Genomic DNA, 19,634 nt, shown 5'->3' with positions numbered 1-19,634 from the left:
AAGCTTCTGTATACCCAAAGTCAATATATTCACCATAAAAACTATATCAGTTCGACGAACAATGCACTGTTCCTTGTGCCAGCGTATACATTTTTTAAACTGTATTGCTGCCAAACTACTTGCGGGAATACATTGTATTGTTTGTCTTGCATTGGTGCATGTTTATGACTATTATGCTAAGCAAGTCTAAAAGGAATTCTCAAATGTGGTCCTTTTTATGTTGTATGATGTTTCTAAACTAAAATGTACACTGTTCGGATTCACTGAACTTTTAAAATAAAAATAAAAGTGCAATCAAATTAAGGGGCATTTATATCCAGTCTCACTCCGAGCACATTTGCTAGCTCCATTAAATCTTCTATTTCGTGATGTTTGACACTGTCCTCTCAATACCCATGCCTTGCACCCTTTTACTGTTTCCTCTTATAAGTGTAATCTTATTTACATAGATTTGTGCCCCTTTCGCCATAAAACGATTATCACTATGTCCAGTAGTACGCCCGTTTTTTACTGAGCATTCCTGTGGCACTATATTCCCTTCTGCGTCATTCTCAGTGGGCTCTTTGCACTGGGTACTTGGCTGACAAACTTGTTACGCGCCTCCCAGAGCAGTCCTATTTGTGTCACCAGATACAGTTTCATCCATTTCTGCAACATCTGCGGTCAAGTTTGAAATCTCCATTGGGGGGGGGGGGGGGCGGGGGGCGTCACTGAACCTCATCTCTAGAATGTAACCTTAACTGGAGTTTCTGGCAGAGCCTTTTCCCCATCTCCTTCCAAGCTTTCCTAGAAAGGGTAGGAGAGTCTGTGCGTCAACCTTTCCACGACTGGGTAGCATCAGGTCCATGGTTTGTACCTTCCACCCTCCATTCTAAAGTCCACCTCTCCTTCTTTCACGGTCTTCACTTCTATATTAGTCATACTGTCCAGACTAGTCATGCTTCGAGTAATTGTCCTTTCCTGTTTTCTTCTTCCTCTCCCCTTCCTTGTTTTCACCATCTCTAATGTGATTGATCCTGTGCTAGCACTGACCAGAGTGGCTGAAAAGCCAGGAAGCCCCAGGAGTTTCCCTTCTGAGTGTCTGATGGCAGTCAGGGCTAGCAAGACTCTCCATTTTGGATTTCAGCTGATGTTTGATGCAGAATCATTTATCACAAGTATCCCTGTCCTGCATTTAACCACTGCTGGCCCCCACCTTTACCCGCTCCCCTGCTTCTGTCTCAGCCGGTGGCCTCCTTCCCTCCTCTTGCACCTTCTGGTTTGCTTGAAAATGCACCATATACCAGATTCCAGAAATTTCAGTCAGGTGGTGGGGGGCCCGTCATCTAAAAAAATTCAGATGGGGGGGCTCAACCTACAAAAGTTTGAAGACCTCTGCCATAGAGTCTGAGAGGGTTGCTGAGCCGATTGTAAAGAGAAAAATATAGCGGAGTGATCTGATAAGTGTGAGGGCAGGTATGTTAAATCCTTTAGGGGGTCTCTTAATGAGTAACTAAAAAGAGCGTAGTCAATTCTCGACTTGTGATTATATTTATGATTATGGTATGATACGCCAAGTGCCTCGCCTGCTCTCTCCCTCTATGGGTCCGCCAATCCGAGCGTTGACATAACAACCCCCAATGCCTGCCTGGATTTCTAATAAGTTAATGCCCTTGAGTTGGGGGATTTATCTAATTTTGGATTAAGTACCAAATTAAAGTCTCCCATCCAGATTATTGGACCTTGAGTTGTTAGGAGGTGGCTCTGAATTTTATTCAGATATGAGGGATCATCCTGATTGGGACCGTAATAGCCAACCAAATTGTATGGTCTGCCCTCTAGACTAACTTTAGCGTATAGCCACCTACCACTAAAGTCTTCCTCATGGGCAAGAATCTGAGCTCTTATTTGCTTTTTGAAAATAATTAATATACCACAAATATTCGCATTATGGTTAGTGCAAATAAAACAGTCTACCCATCTGATTTTACTCAACATATCCCTCACTTCGTGTTGAAGAAGATGTGTTTCCTGTATGACGATGACCTGCGCTGGAGAGTCCCTCAAATATTGCAGTATTCTATACCTCCGACTCTTAACACGCAGGCCATTGACATTCCAGGACAAGAATTTTATTCCCATCAGCTAATGTCCATACCCCTACCCCAACTCATTAGAAAATTACATCTACCAATGCGGATTGAACAAAACAAAAATGTATTTGGTAGGAATTGTGAATGTGGAACGGTGACTGATCGATGAGGATATTTTATAGTTTTACCCCTTCCCCCCCCCTCCCCTCCCTGGAAAACCCCCCCTTAGTTAATCTGGCCGTTGGTGCCAGATTTGTCTCTCTAAGGAGTTCCCCTTGCCCAGCTCGGTTACATATGTGAAATATAGTCCGGCATACCTAGATAAGTACTTTTAGGGGAAAACCGTCATAATTATAGAGTAGTAAAACTAGAGGTGGGTAATTGTCACAAAAATTTCCAGTCGGAGTTAGTGCTCTAACAATTTTTCCTTTTTATTTGTTTGTATATATTTTTATTTTTTTCCTTTTTTTTTCCCATCCCGATTTTTCTTTTCTTTTTTTTTTTTTTGTATATTTGAACACCCTCTGTGAAAATCCCTCTTCCCCAATCTCCCTTCTTTTGTATATTTATTCTATTTTTCCCCCTTTTTTTATTTTTTTAAATTTTTTTTTAGCATGTCTTTTATCTCTGTATCTCAGTGTCTCCTTACTATTTTGTCTGAAAGCTTCCACTAGATGTTTCCCTGTTGATGGTCGCTAATAGATGTCAGAAGTTCATCTGCCTCCAGTGGGGAGTGGATGTTATGCATTTTATTGTTATACATAACCCTCAGGAAGGCAGGAAACCTCATCTGGACAGTAGCTCCCAGAGCCCTAAACTTCTCCATTTTCTGGCCAAAACTCCCATTGTCTATCAAGGGTAGTTTTCGACAGGTCAGACCTAACAACATAAGAGAAATCTGGAGCTTTTAGAGCTGTAGGTTTAAGTGCTAAATTCAATATCTTCTACTTAACAGAATAGGTTAGAAAGTTGACTAGGATCTTCCTTGGTTTAGATCTCCCCTGTTTTAAACGGAACGGATCTCTGTGAGCTCGTTGAATGTCTTTTTCCAGGTCTTCAACAGATTCCTCCAGGTTCAGGGACTCTTTAAGCAAGGAAGCAACAAATTTTTTCATTTCACCTCCCTCTTTTCCTTCTGGAACTTTCAAGATTCTGATGCTATTCCTCCGTGAGTAATTCTCCAAAGATTCCACTCTCTCTTTTGTTGCATTTCCATCGCGCCTTAAGTAGTATATCTTTTTATTTGCAGAGTCTAATTTGGCCTTTAATTCGCCTACTGTGCTTTCGAGGGTATCTGTCCTCTCCGAAAGAAGATCTACTCTCTTATCAAGGGCATCAAACGCCGCTTTTATCTCTTGCTGGTTGCGCTTAGATTCAGCGAACCCACTTTTGATCTTGTGTAGTAAATCTTCCAATGAAATCCTCTCCTGCATCTCTGGAGTCTCACCCACCTTAGCCTGAGGAGCTGAAAGCCCGATCTCCTCCGAGATATTATGGACAAACCCCTGAGTCCAAGTCCAAAACTTCTACAGGGGCAGCCCCTTGGGTATTGTCTATACCACTCATCTTTCTAATCTCCTCTTGAGGTCTGCAGGAGATTTCTAGGACCTGAGGCAACACCTTAAAGTATGATCTAAGTGAGGGGGTGAGCCTCACCGCACTACTTTTAGTGTTTTTGGGTTTTGGTTTAGCGCCTAGTTTTAGGTCTTTTAACCCTTTTAAAACAGACAACCGAGGAGTTGTAGCCGCAGTGACTGTATTGGCAAAGTTGGCGTTGTAATCACCGGAAAAAACAAAAATAGAAGAGCCCTGGGTAGTCTCACTAGGACCGCAATCTAAATCTTTTGCTCCCTCCTTTGCGTCACCAGGATTCAGACCCACTTCAGTGATGGTATCAATAAGGGTGTTATCATCAACAATATCTCTAGCTAAAGTCTGTATCTCATCGCCCCCAGACACTGATATCTTGGCACCTTTAACACCTTTAACACCCTCACACCCCTGCCCGGACACCTTACTTGAGGGTAGTGCTTGAACAAGTATTTTTCCTGCTCCTTCCTCCTCTGGTGCAGCCTTAGTCCTGGTTTTAGATTTAAGACGACGAATCCTCTGATTTTTCTTTTTATCCACGTTGGCAGCACCACCTGATTGTGCTCCTTTGGTTGTGGCAGGGCACTTTTGTGAGGAATGAAGGCTGCTGAGATCCCCAAAAACACTGCGAGCAGCCGCTCTGCGGCTCCTTCGCAGCTCCACGGCTGCCTCTGCCCACCGGGAAAGAGAAGCGGAAGGCGGGACCCTGAAGCCGCACATCCACACATCCACCAGGTAGGCGTTGTCACTCGAAGCTGAGCTCACCCGTAGGAACAGGAACTGGAGCCGCTATCCGCTGTGTCCCCCCCCCCCCCCCCCCCCCCCCCCCCCCAGCGGGAGACCAAGAAGTCTGCGCAGACCTCCGTGGCAGTCCTACAGCTCCCCAGAGACAGCTGATAAGCAGCCGACAAGCAGATCAGCGGCACGGTTAATGCGAGCGGGCGGAGCCGCCTATGCCTCTCCCACAGCGCCCGCTCGTTCAGAACGGCTCCTGCCACGGAAAGGGCACCGGAAAGTGAAAGAGGTAAAGGCTGAATAGATCTCAATAATAACCACAATTCGAACGAGGATCACTGCATCTTCATCTTCCGATTTTGGTAAAAAAGACTGCCGACTTTGTTACGCCGTTTTACTGGGCTTGCAGGAGCTCCGTAAGAGAGACGCGACCCGCCCTAGCCGGCGGCCGCCATGTTTCCCAGCGTTATGCTACGTTTTGTTGTGTTTGGTATGCTATGCTTTGTTATGCTATGTTTTGTTGTGTTTTATTATGCTATGCTTTGTTTTGCTATGCTATGTTTTTTATTATGCTATGTTTTGTTTGGTATGCTATGTTTTGCTATGCTATATGTTTTGTTATGCTATGTTTTGTTGTGTTTTGTTAAGCTATGCTATGTTTTGTTGTGTTTTGCTATGTTTTGTTTTACTAAGTGTTGTGTTTTGTTATGCTGTTTTGTTATGCTATCCTATGCTTTGTTTTGTTATGCAATGCTATGTTTTGTTGTGTTTTGTTATGCTATGCTATGTTGTGTTGTGTTTTACTATGCTATGTTTTGTTATGCTATGTTGTGTTTTGGTATGCTATGCTTTGCAATGCTATGTTTTGTTATGTATGCTATGCTTTGTTATGCTATGCTATGTTTTGTTGTGTTTTGCTATGTTTTGTTATGCTATGCTTTGTTTTATGTTATGCTATGTTTTGTTAAGTTATGCTATGTTTTGTTATGCTATGCTAAGCTTTGTTTTGTTATGCTATGCTGTGTTATGCTATGTTGTGTTTTGTTATGCTATGCTTTGCAATGCTATGTTTTGTTATGCTATGCTTTGCAATGCTATGTTTTGTTATGTATGCTATATTTTGTTTTGTTATGCTATGCTTTGTTGTGTTTTGCTATGTTTTGTTATGCTTTGTTTTATGTTGTGTTCTGCTATGTTTTGTTGTGTTTTGTTATGCTATGTTTTGTTATACTATGCTATGTTTAGTTATGCTATACTTTGTTATGCTATGTTTTGTTTGTTATGCTATGCTGTGTTTTGTTATGCTATGCTATGTTGTGTTTTGTTATGCTATGCTTTGCAATGCTATGTTTTGTTATGTATGCTATGTTTTGTTGTGTTTTGTTATGCTATGCTTTGTTGTGTTTTGCTATGTTTTGTTATGCTATGTTTTGTCATGTTTTGCTTTGTTTTATGTTATGTTATGCTATGTTTTGTTACGTTATGCTAAGTTTTGTTGTGTTTTTTATGCTATGGTTTGTTATACTATGCTTTGTTATGCTATGCTTTGTTGTGTTTTGCTATGCTATGTTTTGTTTTGCTATCCTATGCTTTGTTTTGTTATGCTATGCTATGCTATCCTATCCAATGCTGTGTTTTGTTATGCTATGCTGGTGAGGGTGAGTGAGGGGGTTGTGTGGGTGAGGGGGTGTGTGGGTGAGGGGGTGCAGGTGAGGGAGTGCAAGGGTGTGCGGGTGAGGGGGTGTGAGGGTGTGCGGGTGAGCTGGTGTGAGGGTGAGGGGGGTGTAAGGGTGAGGGGGTGTAAGGGTGAGGAGGTGAGAGGGTGGGTGAGGGTGAGAGGGTGGGTGAGAGGGTGGGTGAGGGTTAGGGTGAGAGGGTGGGTGAGGGGGTGAGTGAGGGGTTGTGTGAGAGGGTGAGGGGATGCGAGGGTGAGGGGATGCGAGGGTGCCAGGAGGAGCAGCTGACTAATGGTAAGCAAAGAAGCAAGAATGACGTGGGAGTCTACCAATGGTAAATAAAGTTAAGTAATGGGTGGGCTATAAGCTCCCTTTTTAGGATAATTGTTTTCGCTGACAGCGCATGCTCTCTTTAGGTGAAACCTAAAAAAGGGCAAGACATCACTGAAGAAGGCTTAAGAGGATAAAGAGAAGGAAAGACTACAGAGGAGGTCCAGAGCACAACAGAGGAAAGAGCAGGGAAAGACAATATAAATGAGAGAGAAACAGGAAGACAACAGTGAGGGAGTAAAATCACCTCGAAGAACAGGCTGGGAGAGAACAGATCCGTAGGAGAGAGAATGGAAGACAGAGTGGAGCACAACGGAAAGAGGGGGAGGAGAGGCAAGGTGGGCGGTAGAGAGAAGAAAGACTGCAGAGAAGGAATGGAGCTCAGCTAAGGACCCAGAGCTGGGAGAGGCCAGCCCTGTAGGAGACAGAAGGGGTGGACGGAGAAGAAGGGAGAGACATACCTGTAGAAGACATGGGGGGAGGAGACAGTAGGGAAGAACTGAGGGATCGCAGAGGAAAAAAAAAAACAAATCAGAGAGAGGTAACATTACGAGGAGAGAGAAAAGAGTGAACAGGCGGGCGCCACAAAAGACAAAGGACAGGGAAAGACAAAACAGCTGGAAATAGAATGAAAGACAGCAGACAAGCAGTGGAGTAACAGATGAGGGAAAGCAAGGAGAGGCTACGTGGGTAGTCAATGCAAGAAATTACTGCAAAGAAGGACTGCGGCATGAGATCGCCGAGGAACTGTAAGATTAAGTGAGAAAGGAGAGTCGAAAAGCAGAAAAGTGGGATGAGGAAGACGAAAATAAATGAATAAGGAGGAAAGAATGAGGCTAGAGGCGAGGAGATGAAAGGAGGGAGTGACGGACTGAAAATGATAGTGCAAGGGAGAGAACGGAGAAGTTAAGAGAAAGTAGGCAGAGGACGTATGGAAAAGAGAGAGGGGTGATTGAGCGGAAGGTGAGAGAGGGAACAGGAGCAAACATTGTGTAGGAGCAGAAATACTGGCAGCGCTGCACAAATGAACATTACATACAAGTGTGTGCCAAAATTACATAACGTTGTATAATATAACAATATAACAAACAGCACAACATGGAATGTTAGGAGAAAAGGTGGGGAAAGGAAGCAAGAGAGAGCGGGGGAAGTGAAGACAGAGTAGGAAGAACTTAGAAGGGATTGAGGAGAAATAGGAAACAAATAAATAAAGGCTCACGAGAGCGAGTCCAGCAAGTTCAGGAGCGCATTCCTTTGAAGTCTGATGGGGGGAGCAGGGGAGTGACTTCCTTTGAAGTCTGATGCTGAGGCTCAGACAAATGGTGTTGTGCGAGCAGGTTCCTTTCAAGTCTGATGAGGGGGGGGGGGAGGGGGGCGTGGCGGGGGAGCAAATGGCAAGCGCGCGCCCGGCGCACATGCACTGGCCATAATCCGCATTCCAAAGCCCTCTGGCAGGCTTTCCTTGAGCCCCTACATAATTCTCGCCGGAGCAATGCGCAAGCGCATTGGCTCAGCAAGACCTAAACACGTAACACAGGTACCGTGGGTCCTTAAAAGGATTAACGTTTACCGCATAGAGAGGCACATTTCCTCCTTATCAACATTCATCCTTTGAGTAGGGAATACCAAAGCTGAACAGTTGCCCCTCTTCATGTACATCTGGCCCACTACCTGACAGTTTCGATTCTTTCAAGCTTATCTGTTACAACGATGATGATAATGATGATAACAAGATCCAAAAAAGTGGAAAAAACCCTGGACCTGGACAACTCAGCAATTTGCTAATGCCTCTGGCAGCAAAACAGTAGAGGATGCAGAACTGCCTGAACCACAATTCCTGTAATCTGGAGGTCTTCATCTGTGGTTCAGGGCATAAATATGGCCTTATTTTTTTATTACCTCAAGGAATGGACGGCCACCAACCACCTTCACATTAGTTAAAAACCTTGGAGTTCTGACTCTAGCTAAGCTAAGATTACAGTGCACATTTCCTTACCGAGGTTTTACCCCATATCTAGGCCAAGCTTTAGTGCTTTGTTTTCTCCTATGTCAGCACACTCTACATTGGACTTCCTGGGGACATAATCAGCAAACTACAACAAATCAATAATGCTACAATGAGACATGTTCTAAATCTGATAAGATGCAATCACGTCCGGTCTGCCACTACGATCCTGTGATGGCTTCCAGCCGCAAGAAGAATCTGGTTCACTGGTCTTGTCCTCACTCACCATGGGACAGGACCAGTCTCTCTGTACAATCTAAACTCAGACTCTACAGCCAAAGGAGGAAGTTCAAGACTAGAATGCCCCTCTTTTACACATGTCCTCATTCAAAAGAAACCCACAACGGGGGAGGTGGGGGGCTTCTTTGTGCAAGCTCTGGAATATGTTACGTAACAGAACAAGGATAATCAGCGTTCACCTAGATTTCACAATGAAACAGAAACCTAACTGTTCCCTGAAACACAAATCTTTCTCAGGAGTAAGAAAAACATGCGTCATACAACGTATGACAGTGTGGCCACACTCTAGAGTTGCAGGGTGGAACACGACTATGCAGTGCATAATATCCTCAGAGCATTTATGCATAGTGTGCCCAGACAATTGTCCTCCTTGTACGTCAGACCAGGAGCGAGCTGCACTGACTGGATTATCAGTTCATAGCAATGGCTTCCCTGTCACCCACCTTTATTTTCTGAGTAGCCTTCCTGAGTGACCTTTAATTTGGGATGTAGTGACTACCTGCCCTGCGGTAAGGTCCTTTCACCAGTGCAGCTTTTCAATGCAGAGGGCTTTACTTTGGATTTTCTTTTTGCCCTTTTAGTTCTTGATGATCACAAATCAGCAACTAAAATGGTGGAACCCAGATAGAAGCTGTGGCCACACCTTGCCCTCCATTCGAAGCACTTGGGGGGGCATCACCACCTTCACCAGGCCTAGTTTGGCGTCTGCTGAATGATTATAGCATACATCTGTATAGTAACTGGAAACTTCATAAAAACTTCAATCAAGCCACCTGTCTCACATCATACAGAGGGCATTTTCAACGGACACAAAACACAGATTCATTTTCTACAAACCACTAAGGACTGTCACCAGAAACCTGCAAACAATCACACATAGTACCCACCTTAGCACGTAACACCAGCATGCCCACTCTTACGTTTTAACAACTTAGATGGACTGAGTAATTCATCCCAAGCCATTCCAGCTATTGTGGCCTCAATCTCCACTCCATGCCTACAGAACATCCTCAATGTACACTGATCGCACAAAATATCAATAGCACAGCGTTCCACAAAAACATCAGTTTCACAATGGTGGCATAAACGACCACGGCACATTGATTTCGAAAGACAGCTATCAAATACTGCTTACAATAAAATTCCCTTTGCTTCAACAGGGCCACCATGCCTTGCACCACAAAATAGATATGACACATTGGTTTAAACATATTTTTATATCACAAGTTATATCTAAAAAACACAAAGTCAGAGCCATACAATTCTACGGGGTTTAAGATTTCCGAGTGGGCTTGAGCCACTGGCCACAACTACAGATCTATACGCATGGCAGATTTCAGGGATCTTAGAACTCAAAAACATTAGGGATAGAAGTAAGGAAAATGTGGCCTCCAGCAGATAAATGCTTGTTTTCTTGATGAAATGAATTGCAAGTGCTCCTAAAAGGATAATACCTTTAAGAGACATATGTGTGTTTTGGTTACCAGCTTTTCTGACACCAGAGGTCCTTTCATGAGAGCCAAACAGTTAAGGAAGGGGTGGGGAGGAGGGAGGTGCTACCAGCCTTTCTAGGCCTTTTTAAACACGTAAATAAATAAAACAAACACTCAAATATCTGGGATAAACGTGAACATAGTTGCGTGGAGCAACTACAGCGATTTCATGAGGCTACGGGAGACAAACGAGGGCTGTTCACAAGGTCCCTGGCATCTTTCAATGGCCACTTCATGCGGCTCTTATGGGTGGCCACTATTCCTCAAGGAGGGGGGTTTTGGGGGAAGAGAGGTATTCAACTCCCACTCACCTAACAACAATGCAGCTTTGCGGTGCTGACAGGGTAGGCCGAAAGCACTTTCATTGCACTGCTAGTGGTTTCACAGGCTCCGACGGTGCCTCTTCAGGCAGAATGACGGCGCTTCACCCGTACAAAGCTCTGCTGTCAGATTGTATTATGCAGAACATGTGTTGGGTGCTTAAACCTGCCTGTAACAGATTATGCACTTTACGGGGGACACCCGCATCCGTTGCCCCTAGGGAATTCCCACGCCGGAAGCATGTGCCCAAGAATGTGTTTTAGGCGTGCTCCATCACTGGTGAGACATTACCGAGAGCCAGCTAACCTTAGGCGCGTCACCCGGAGCACCAGCACAAGGCTGGTTAGGGTAATGACTGTAGCACGATAGAATGGGCATACAGAGTGATGGGGTGAGGAGGGGGGATGCTGAGGAATCCCACCCCAAAATGCAGGTAAAAATAGGTGACATTGGCTTCTGTCTTGACACACTTTTCCACCCAGGGTGCAAGCTACGACTGCCTCACAGCCCCTTCTGTAAGCAAGAGGGCAGAGGCAAAAGGGAACAAGAGAGTTCGCAAAGAACGCTGGTCGCCGACCTGAATAAAACCTTGAAACCTCTTCAGCTATGCATGCTTCACTACATACCTCAGCCAGAATGACTAACAAGCATTGAAGAAAGCTGTGAGCGAAACCAAAACCTGTCGTGGGGCAGGACTTCCGTCTTCTGAAGCCTGCGCCCACGGAGTGGCTGGCCCAGAGAGGAGCAGTGGTGACGCGGGGCTCCCATGCCCGAGGGAGAGCCCCGCGGAGGCTGCAGAGTCTGGAGTGGCGCCGATGCGGTGAGTGGGGTTAGTTGTATGGAGGGGGGGTGTCTCTGTATGTGTGCGTGTGTGCGCTTGTGTGTGTGCGGGGGCGGCGGGTTGTCTCTGTATGTGTGCGTGTATGCGCTCGTGTGTGTGCGGGGGCGGCGGGGGGAGGTGTGGTGTGTGTGTCTCTGTCTGTGTGTGTGCTTGCGTGTAGGTGCACTCGTGTGTGTGTGTCTCTGTGTGTGTCTGTGTGAGAAAGCAGGGGGAGGTGTGCCTGTGTGAGTTGCAGGGTTGCAAAGGAGAGAGGAGATGGTGAACGCGCGCGCGACCTGATCCGATTACGGCATGCTGCGCGTGACCATCTCTTGTCTCCTTAGAAGCAGAGTGGACGAACATAGGTCTCGCGGCTAGATCGCGCCTCGCGCGTGCTTTCGCCAGGGCGAGACCTAAAAAGGACCGACTTCCTCTTCTTGCTTTGTTAACCCTGGGCACACACAGAGGTTTAGGCACGTTGGAGTGCAATGATCTATCCTGAAGGTAGGAATACAATCTTCTTTTTAAATATAGAGGGCCTCTTTGATCAAAGGCTCTGTAGGCCAAGTTTAGTGCCTTGAATTTCCTGTGTCTAGAAATGGGCAGCCAGTGGAGACTGCGTAACTTGAGTGGCAAATAGGGAGACAGTTTGTTGGGAAGGTGAAAGAAGATGAAATGTACAATAAGAAGGTGAGATTTTTTTTTTAAGTCTTAAGATATTAGTCTTAAAGAGCTTTTTTTTATAGGAGAGGGAATTTGTATTTTTACAGGAAAGATATTTTCTAAGATGGAGATTGCTCGAGAAACATACGGTCTAAATAAAAGGAGAAGACGAAAAACAAGAGATAGGATGTGGGTCCTTTTAACCGAGACCAGCAGGTTCATAAGTGCAAGTTCAAGCCACTGAAAAGGCCAGATTGCAGTTATAAGGCAAAGGGGACTGTCTATGAAGGGCGTCCCTCCCAACACTATATGCACTGTTTTGCAGGTCCTTACTCAACTTTCATTTCTTAGTAGGGCACACTTATATTTAATTCTTATTGACTGCTTCAATTACTGATTTCGGATTCATTATTTTTTGCACATTCTAACACCCAAACATTCTAGTCTAAGTGTCTTCTGCCTCTGATGAGGCACAATAATGTGTATTAATTAGGAAATTGCAACATAATATTTAAGCATTCATTCTATTATCACTCATAGCCTATATCCATATGTACTCCCTATTTTTTAACATTTTGTTCAGTTTAAGGTTACTGCTTAGTTCTGTATTTAGGTTATGGAACTTGATTTCAACCCAGATCTTCATCCATGCGTCCTGCAATACATATATTGCATGATTCTTCTGCCCTATAGCTTTCTTCGAATGTGTGTGATACATTTGCAATGCCTATACCTGATGCATAACCTACATGATGGCAAGCAAAGGATGACTACCGTCTCTGTCCCCACCTTCCGCTCCCCAGCCTCCCTCTTTAAACAGTCCTCCAATATTCAGCTGTTCACAACAGAATCTGGTCTATTTAGATCATATCTTCAGCTAAATAACTAATAACGTTTTAATATACCAAACCCTTCATGCTAAGTTATTGCTTTTAGCTTCACGTCAGTTTCCCTAAACTCACACGTTCTCCTTAACCCTTTATTTGCAATGATAATTAGTTTTGGAAAGATTACCCCAAAAGACACTGCCACTTGTGTTTAGCCTGAATCTTAAAAATTGTCCTTAAGAATCCCATCTCTTTGCACTCCCACGGTTTCGTGACTAATACATACTTCCTTATCAAATCGAATAATGTGTCCAGCCTTATAGTGAAACCTGAGCAGCTGAATGGCTATGAACGGAACCACAATGCACCGTACAATTAAGCCCAGTTTCTGTGACTCCTCATTCAGGGCAAAGTCAGTACAAAAGTAGAACCAGCTCTTTGAAGGATATGATTTTCCTGATGGTCGGTTACCAACTAGACCTCTACTCTCATCAAAACATGAACAAAATGTGTTGTAGGTGCTGGTATTCTGGGTTTCTTTTATTTGTGTGACTACCTTCTAACCACTGCTCTCTGGAAGCTTCAGGGATCTTTATCAATTTTCATCTGTGCCAGTGCCTTCCTTTGCATCTTTAATTAGTAATGTCTTGTGTAAACTGTATTTTAACTTTTCGTGCTTTTATGGATTCTTAATTTGAAACCGAATAAAGCTATGTTTGACTTGACTTATTAGTTCACGTTATGCTCTCCTTGCTTAATGTTCCTCTGTGCTATAATGGATTGCTTATGATGCTCTTTGCAGATACCAGATAAGCAACATGGAACACACACCAGCCAGATACACACTGCTCCTGGGACAGCTGCAAGAAAATGTAAAACACCTGCTATGTAGTGCATTGTAAGATTGTGTTGGCAGGAATAGAGCTAGCTAACCATATGAAAGAGAGAGCAGGGATTTGGGGCATGAACCTAACCTAGTTCACTCCACTTCTGGGGAGTCAAAGCTATCAACAAAGTTATTTCATTCCTCCCCAAGAGCTTACTCTTATGAATTTCCAATTAATGTATGGAGTGCTGAACAATGGTATGTACTCACCAAACCGTAAGAGATCTGGGCCTAAAACCACCTTTTTTTGCTCACCACGCCATTCCAGTTTGGATCCAGTCATATGCAAATCAATCTTGACCCTTCTCCCCATGGGAACAGTCCAATCCGAACTGCCAGGCAAAGTCCTTCCTGGACTGGAAACAAGCATCCGGTTTTGGGTATCACCCCTCATCTGCCAGGATAGCCAGAAGTCACTAGCTTAGTGAGCATGGGACCCACGTCTGGGCACACCAGTCCAACACGGGGTGACAAATGCAAAAAAGAACAATTGATGGACCGGAGTTGTTTACGTCCCAGTTTAAGGAGGACCTGGCTTGTCAGTTAAGGCTGGACCATTCCTATTGGTACAGGGTCAAGGCTGATTTGCATATAGCTGGGTCTAATCTGAGGTGTCATGGTATGCAAAATAATGATGGATTAGGATGCGACCCAAGTGATCACCAGTGTCTGACATTAATTCAATTATTTCATCCATGACTGTTTTGTATACAAATACAAAAGAGTGGCATTGATATCATCCCGTTCACTTTTGTATAAAAAAAAATCCTGATTCCTATGTGAGTTACAAACTCTATTGATCTCATCCTATGACAATGGTGCCAGCTAATGAAACCGCACCAGAATACAACTGTACACTTTCCTATTCTATGTATTATTTATCTGCATTTTTGGAAGCCCTGCTACTTAGCACAAATGCTACATAAAATTTACTTTTACTGTGAAACATATATAACCCACAAATGACGGACCTTGCTGCAAACAATACACCTAAGGGACCCCATTCCAAGAAGGGAGCAAATAATAAAGCAGTAGTTTTACTCTCCAAATTACACATACAACGGGTATCAGTAAGCTCAGAAAGTAGGGAATCTGTAGTATTCCAAGTGAGAGAATGAAGATTGACTTAGAAATGGGGACTTGCCCACCCAATTCCCCGCAGTAACTGAATCTTTTTTGGCTGTTTCTCACCTAGATTGTTCTGAGAAATGTCCAGAAGATGAAATGCAGAATGCAGGTTTTCCCAGAGTTATAATCGAGATTCAACTGGATTACCTCTAAACTTGGAATTGAGACCGAAGTCATTCTACACAAAAAAAGCTAAGTTAAACAGGCTGCCAAGCAATTGAACCGACTGAGCAGTACCAGACGAAATTATACTTTAATAGTGTGGTAATATCTTGAGGTTGAAAAGATAACAAGAGGAAATGACAACTCACCTTGCCTGTGAGGTGCAGATGTTGGCAGAGAGCCCTTTGCCAGACACATATCAGCGATGGGTCCTTCACCTCACAATAGCAGTAGTATAGCAACACCTCACCTGGCCCACTAGCACAACATAACAATGAGAAAAAAAGCAGAAGAAAAAACATAAAGGTTCATCATCAAAGTTAAATTTGTTTATTTTTGTCTGGTCAAACTTTCACATAGCTTTATTTTTTTACAGTGGAATCCGTCACTTACAATATAAAAATAACATCATTCTTATACAACAATATACAGTGAAGACTGCAACATCATCAAATATCCCCAGAGCCGAACAGCATTAACAATATTATTGAATACATTTCTAGGCGTAAACAGAACCCCTGCATTCTATTCGTTTTTCATTTACCAATGAGGCCACCCCCAGCATCGCATGGTCTATTGTCCCACCAGTGATCATATATTAGCCTTCCCCCTGTATAGATTGGAGATATTGCTTAAGGGGTTCCCAGAAGCCCCGGGGTCTAGATGTTTGCGGTAGTTCCTCCGTGTAGATCTCCAAAGTTTCTCTACAATAGGACATATCTGTAAGTCAGTCTTTGAACCTAGGGGTGCGCTTAATGCCCCATCTAGTAGCAACAAGATGTTTAGCTGATAGAAGTGCTACAGCCAGAAATGTCCGTAGTTTTGTAGGTTTGAGCCTGTATATGCCCAATAAACACACAAGGGGAGCATTTGGTATCAGTTCTACTAACATCGTTGTAAGTGCTCCCATTACATCTTGCCAGTATCTATGGGCATGCCCATGCTATGAGCAAAAAGTATGCGTGCGGTGTGTCGCATCTGTAACACTTGTCATGGGATCACAGGCCATATCTGTATAACTGAGACGGGGATCATCAAAGTTCAAAACAACTTTCGCCCTATGTATACTTTCTTCAAATGGTGTGTAAACATATTTTTATATCAAAACACGGGACAGAAATAACAGCCCTCAAAAGTGTTTTAATGACAGCCCCATTTTTCATCAAGGGAGCCCAGCCCCATCTGGGCAGTTCAGAAAGATGATTCACTTAAACATTATTCAATAAAACTATCCAAAAGACTTCACAGATGTTAGACCTGACACTGTTGTCCTTCACCTTCTCACTTTTTTTGCCTTCACTCTTCCTGTTTTGCTGAGTTCATTTTTGTTGGATTTAGGACTCTGCATTTACCACTGCTAACTAGTGCTAAAGTGCATGCGTTCTCTCACTCAAACATGGTACAATTGGCCCACACCTATTTGGAATGTCTAATTTCCCTGTAAGTCCCTAGTAAATGGTACCCCAGGTACTCAGGGCACGTAAACTAAATGCTACCAGTGGGCCTGGGGGCTCACAGGGGCACTCACCAACGCAGACTTCTAAAACATGTATCATGCCAACCACTGCAGCGTGTAGTGCAGTTTTGAATTGCCATTTCGACCTTGCAAAACAAATCTTCTGCCAGGACTAAACCTTCCTTTTTAATACATATAGGTAATCCCTGTTGTAGAACCATACCTGCCAACTTGAAGAACAATCTCACTTTGTGAGGAAAGGGGTGGGGCCTTGAAGGGGGCAGGGCCTTGTGCCCAGAAGTACCTAGGAGGTACTTTTGAACCCCGCCCCAAGCCCCCCGCTACCCAAAACAAAGCTTGCTGGGGCTGGTGCTGATGTCCTGGGGTGTTTGCACACCCCTTAATTGAGGTCAGCAGGTCAAAGCCTCAGAAAGCGAGCTGGAAAACCACTATTTACTGTGGTTTTCAGCTCATTTTCTCTGTGAACAAGTGATATCGGCTGCTCACCAGGAGATCGTGTGATGGGAGCCAATGTTGTGTGTCACACAGTGGCACCGTGTGAGTTGGCAGGTATGTAGACCCTAAAGTCTCATAGGGGAGGGCTCATTGTATTTAAAATGTAGGACATGTGGGTTATGTTTTACATGTGCTAGTACTGAAAAACTCTTATTCGTTTTTCATAACTGCAAGGCTTACATAACACTGGGTTAACTTATTACATTAAATAATTGATAACTTATGTTTGGAAGCAGATAGGAAAACAATGTTTACATTCAATTTAATTGTAATTTTAAACCCCATTCATGCCCTAGTTGGATTTTAAGCCACAATTGTGAAAATGCCACTTGTAGAAAGCTGGCATTTTCTTGTCCTAGCCATGTGTGCCTTCGGCCTGTATCCTGGGTCACATGAATGTGATTAACGTAGCGGTTGGCCACTGTGTATTCCTTGTCAGGATGGTTGTGGTGGAGTTGTTTCATGTCTCACTTACATTTCAAAGGGCTGCCTTCAGCACACACACCAAGGAACATCACATCAATCTTTTGTCAAACTAGCCTACTGGGAGCCTTGACAGGAAAGGGGCAGATCTTTCCAGACCTAGATGTGGGGTAAAACAGGGAATACCCCCACTTTAAAGGCTGGCACCAGATATAAATAGAGACCCTCTTGAACCAGTCATAATATCACTTCTGGACCTTTGGAAAAAGGACTGCTCTGTTGCTGTGCTGCCTGGGGAAGGAAGACTGGATCTACTCCTTGAACTCTCAACCACCAGAGTGAACCCAAGGGCGGGTTAGCTGTCCCCCTGCTGTGAGCTACAGGGTCACAACAAGCTCCAGGGGCCTCATTGCACCTGCCCAGCTGACCTGCTGCAACGTCACCTGTTGTGGCACCCTGCTGGCCTCTGTTAGAATGAGTCCCTGATCCTAAATCAGTGCCTCTCCAGGTCCTTGACACTTGGTTGTTATCACGAGTTCAATCCTCTGGAAAAAAAGGAGAAATCCTGACATGTTGGGCTCTTCGCGACAGCAAATGGGTTGGTTCCCGCAGAAACTCTGCTGCTGGTGGCTTTTGCCAACATGAAGCTCTGGTGGACCAGACTCTATGGTCACCAGCAACAGCTTGTGATGACCGCAGAAGTGAAGCTCCAGCAACGACCGCCTGCGACCAGATCTTTGCACTACAGTGAAGACCGTCTGTGAAGCCAGGCCTCCTCTTACTGGTACAGAGATGACCATCCACAATGCTCTCCCTGCTCTTCATGACGCGATTCATCGCAAACTGGATTCTTAACGCCAGACTTTGAGAAGGTAACTTATTCAGCAGGACTAACCGGTTCCCTATATCTGGACATCGCGGTTGGCCTGAACTTGTGACTGTTCCCAGGTCTATCACGACCATATGACCGTGGGTAGGAGCTTTACTTACTAAAATTCAAAATTGCATACCTTTGTTTCTACTTATTGGATGTGCATCATTCTGGTTTCGTATTATTTATTAAAATGTACTCTATTTTCCAAAATTGGTGTTAGTTTTTTCTTGTGTTGTGTTCACTCTATTACTGTTTTTGTGTGGCATAAATACTTGTTAAGCCTGACTGTTCTTGTGCCAAGCTACCTGAGGGTTGAGCACAGGTTAATTTAGTGACTTTTGTGGTTTACCCTGACAGGGATTGTGGATGATGCTTGAGAAGGGTCGTCACCTCTCTTTGCAGTGCCACTGAGGGATTTTATCGAACATCCAAATACCACATAATCTGACATCAGATTTAACCTCTTTTTTAAATTCTTCCTAGTTTATGATTTGGTCATTTTTGACATTTTTCCAAATGTAGGTCTTGCCTTGCATCCTTTGTGTTACAATGGAGATGGAGCAGATCAACACCGATAACCTCAGCATGGCAGAGCTGCAGAGGATTTGCAAGGAGAGTGGACTTAATGTGGGGAGAAAAGCCACCATGGTGGGCCTTCAGGCAGCCCTAAAGAGCCTTTGATGAAATCAAGAGTATGCAGGCTACCTCAGAGGCGCAGGAAAAGGATGACCATGAGGCAGAAGTGACTTGAAAGAGGAGCAGGGGGAATAGGGCCCTGTACTGCAGCACCCTGAAGAAAAGAACCTGCTCACAGGAACAGAGCTCCTTGTCACAACAGCGAGTAGTGTGTCTTCCCAAAAGCTGTCCCCTGAGGAACTTATGGACAGCAAAGCTGAAAAGGAGCTCGGGCTGCAGATGGCCAAACTGAAAATGCAAGAGTCAGCTGTCCAGAGGGCTGCAGAGAAAAGAAAGGTTGAGGCTGACAGGGCCCGGGAGGAAAGGAAACAGGCCCTGAAAGAGAGGAAAATTCTGTAGGCTCACGAAATGCAACAAACGAGGGTTGGCAGTGAGGGAGCGGCCCACATGACTCACTGCTGAGCACTCTTGGCCTCCAATCCCTCACCAGGGGTCACGTCCGAATCGGCTGAAAACAACTTCCAGGTTAGAAACGCCGGAGCAGATGTGGGAGGTACAGGATGAGACAGAGTATCGTAGTTGTTACAGCAGTCTCTCTGCATCCTTTCTGTAGCTCTGCAGCAACTGTATTCTCGTTTTATGGAGCGGTGAGTGCCAGTGCAGCCCAGGTCGGAGTGTGGTGATAAAGCGACCCGGTGAGCTCCTGAGTATTCGGACCATGAAGATTCACATCAGAGGGAGGGACGAGGTGGGGAGCCGACAGGTGCCTCTCTGAAGTAAA

At 44.5% G+C, this 19,634-nt stretch overlaps 1 protein-coding gene across 1 annotated transcript in view; it reads right to left on the bottom strand.

Annotated features, from left to right (window-relative positions):
• Positions 1 to 19,634, bottom strand: part of TSTD2 (thiosulfate sulfurtransferase like domain containing 2) — a 210,792-nt gene that overhangs the window by 91,662 nt on the left and 99,496 nt on the right. The window contains exon 4 of the mRNA XM_086961849.1: positions 15,098 to 15,206. Coding sequence (XP_086817975.1) covers positions 15,098 to 15,206 — 109 coding nt within the window. The remainder of the gene's footprint in view (positions 1 to 15,097; positions 15,207 to 19,634) is intronic.

Source organism: Lissotriton vulgaris, chromosome 3_1 (genome assembly GCF_964263255.1).
Source record: "Lissotriton vulgaris chromosome 3_1, aLisVul1.2, whole genome shotgun sequence".
Taxonomy (NCBI): Eukaryota; Metazoa; Chordata; class Amphibia; order Caudata; family Salamandridae; genus Lissotriton; species Lissotriton vulgaris.
The sequence above is the reverse complement of the archived record's forward strand: the minus strand, read 5'-3'. Positions and strand labels throughout refer to the sequence as shown.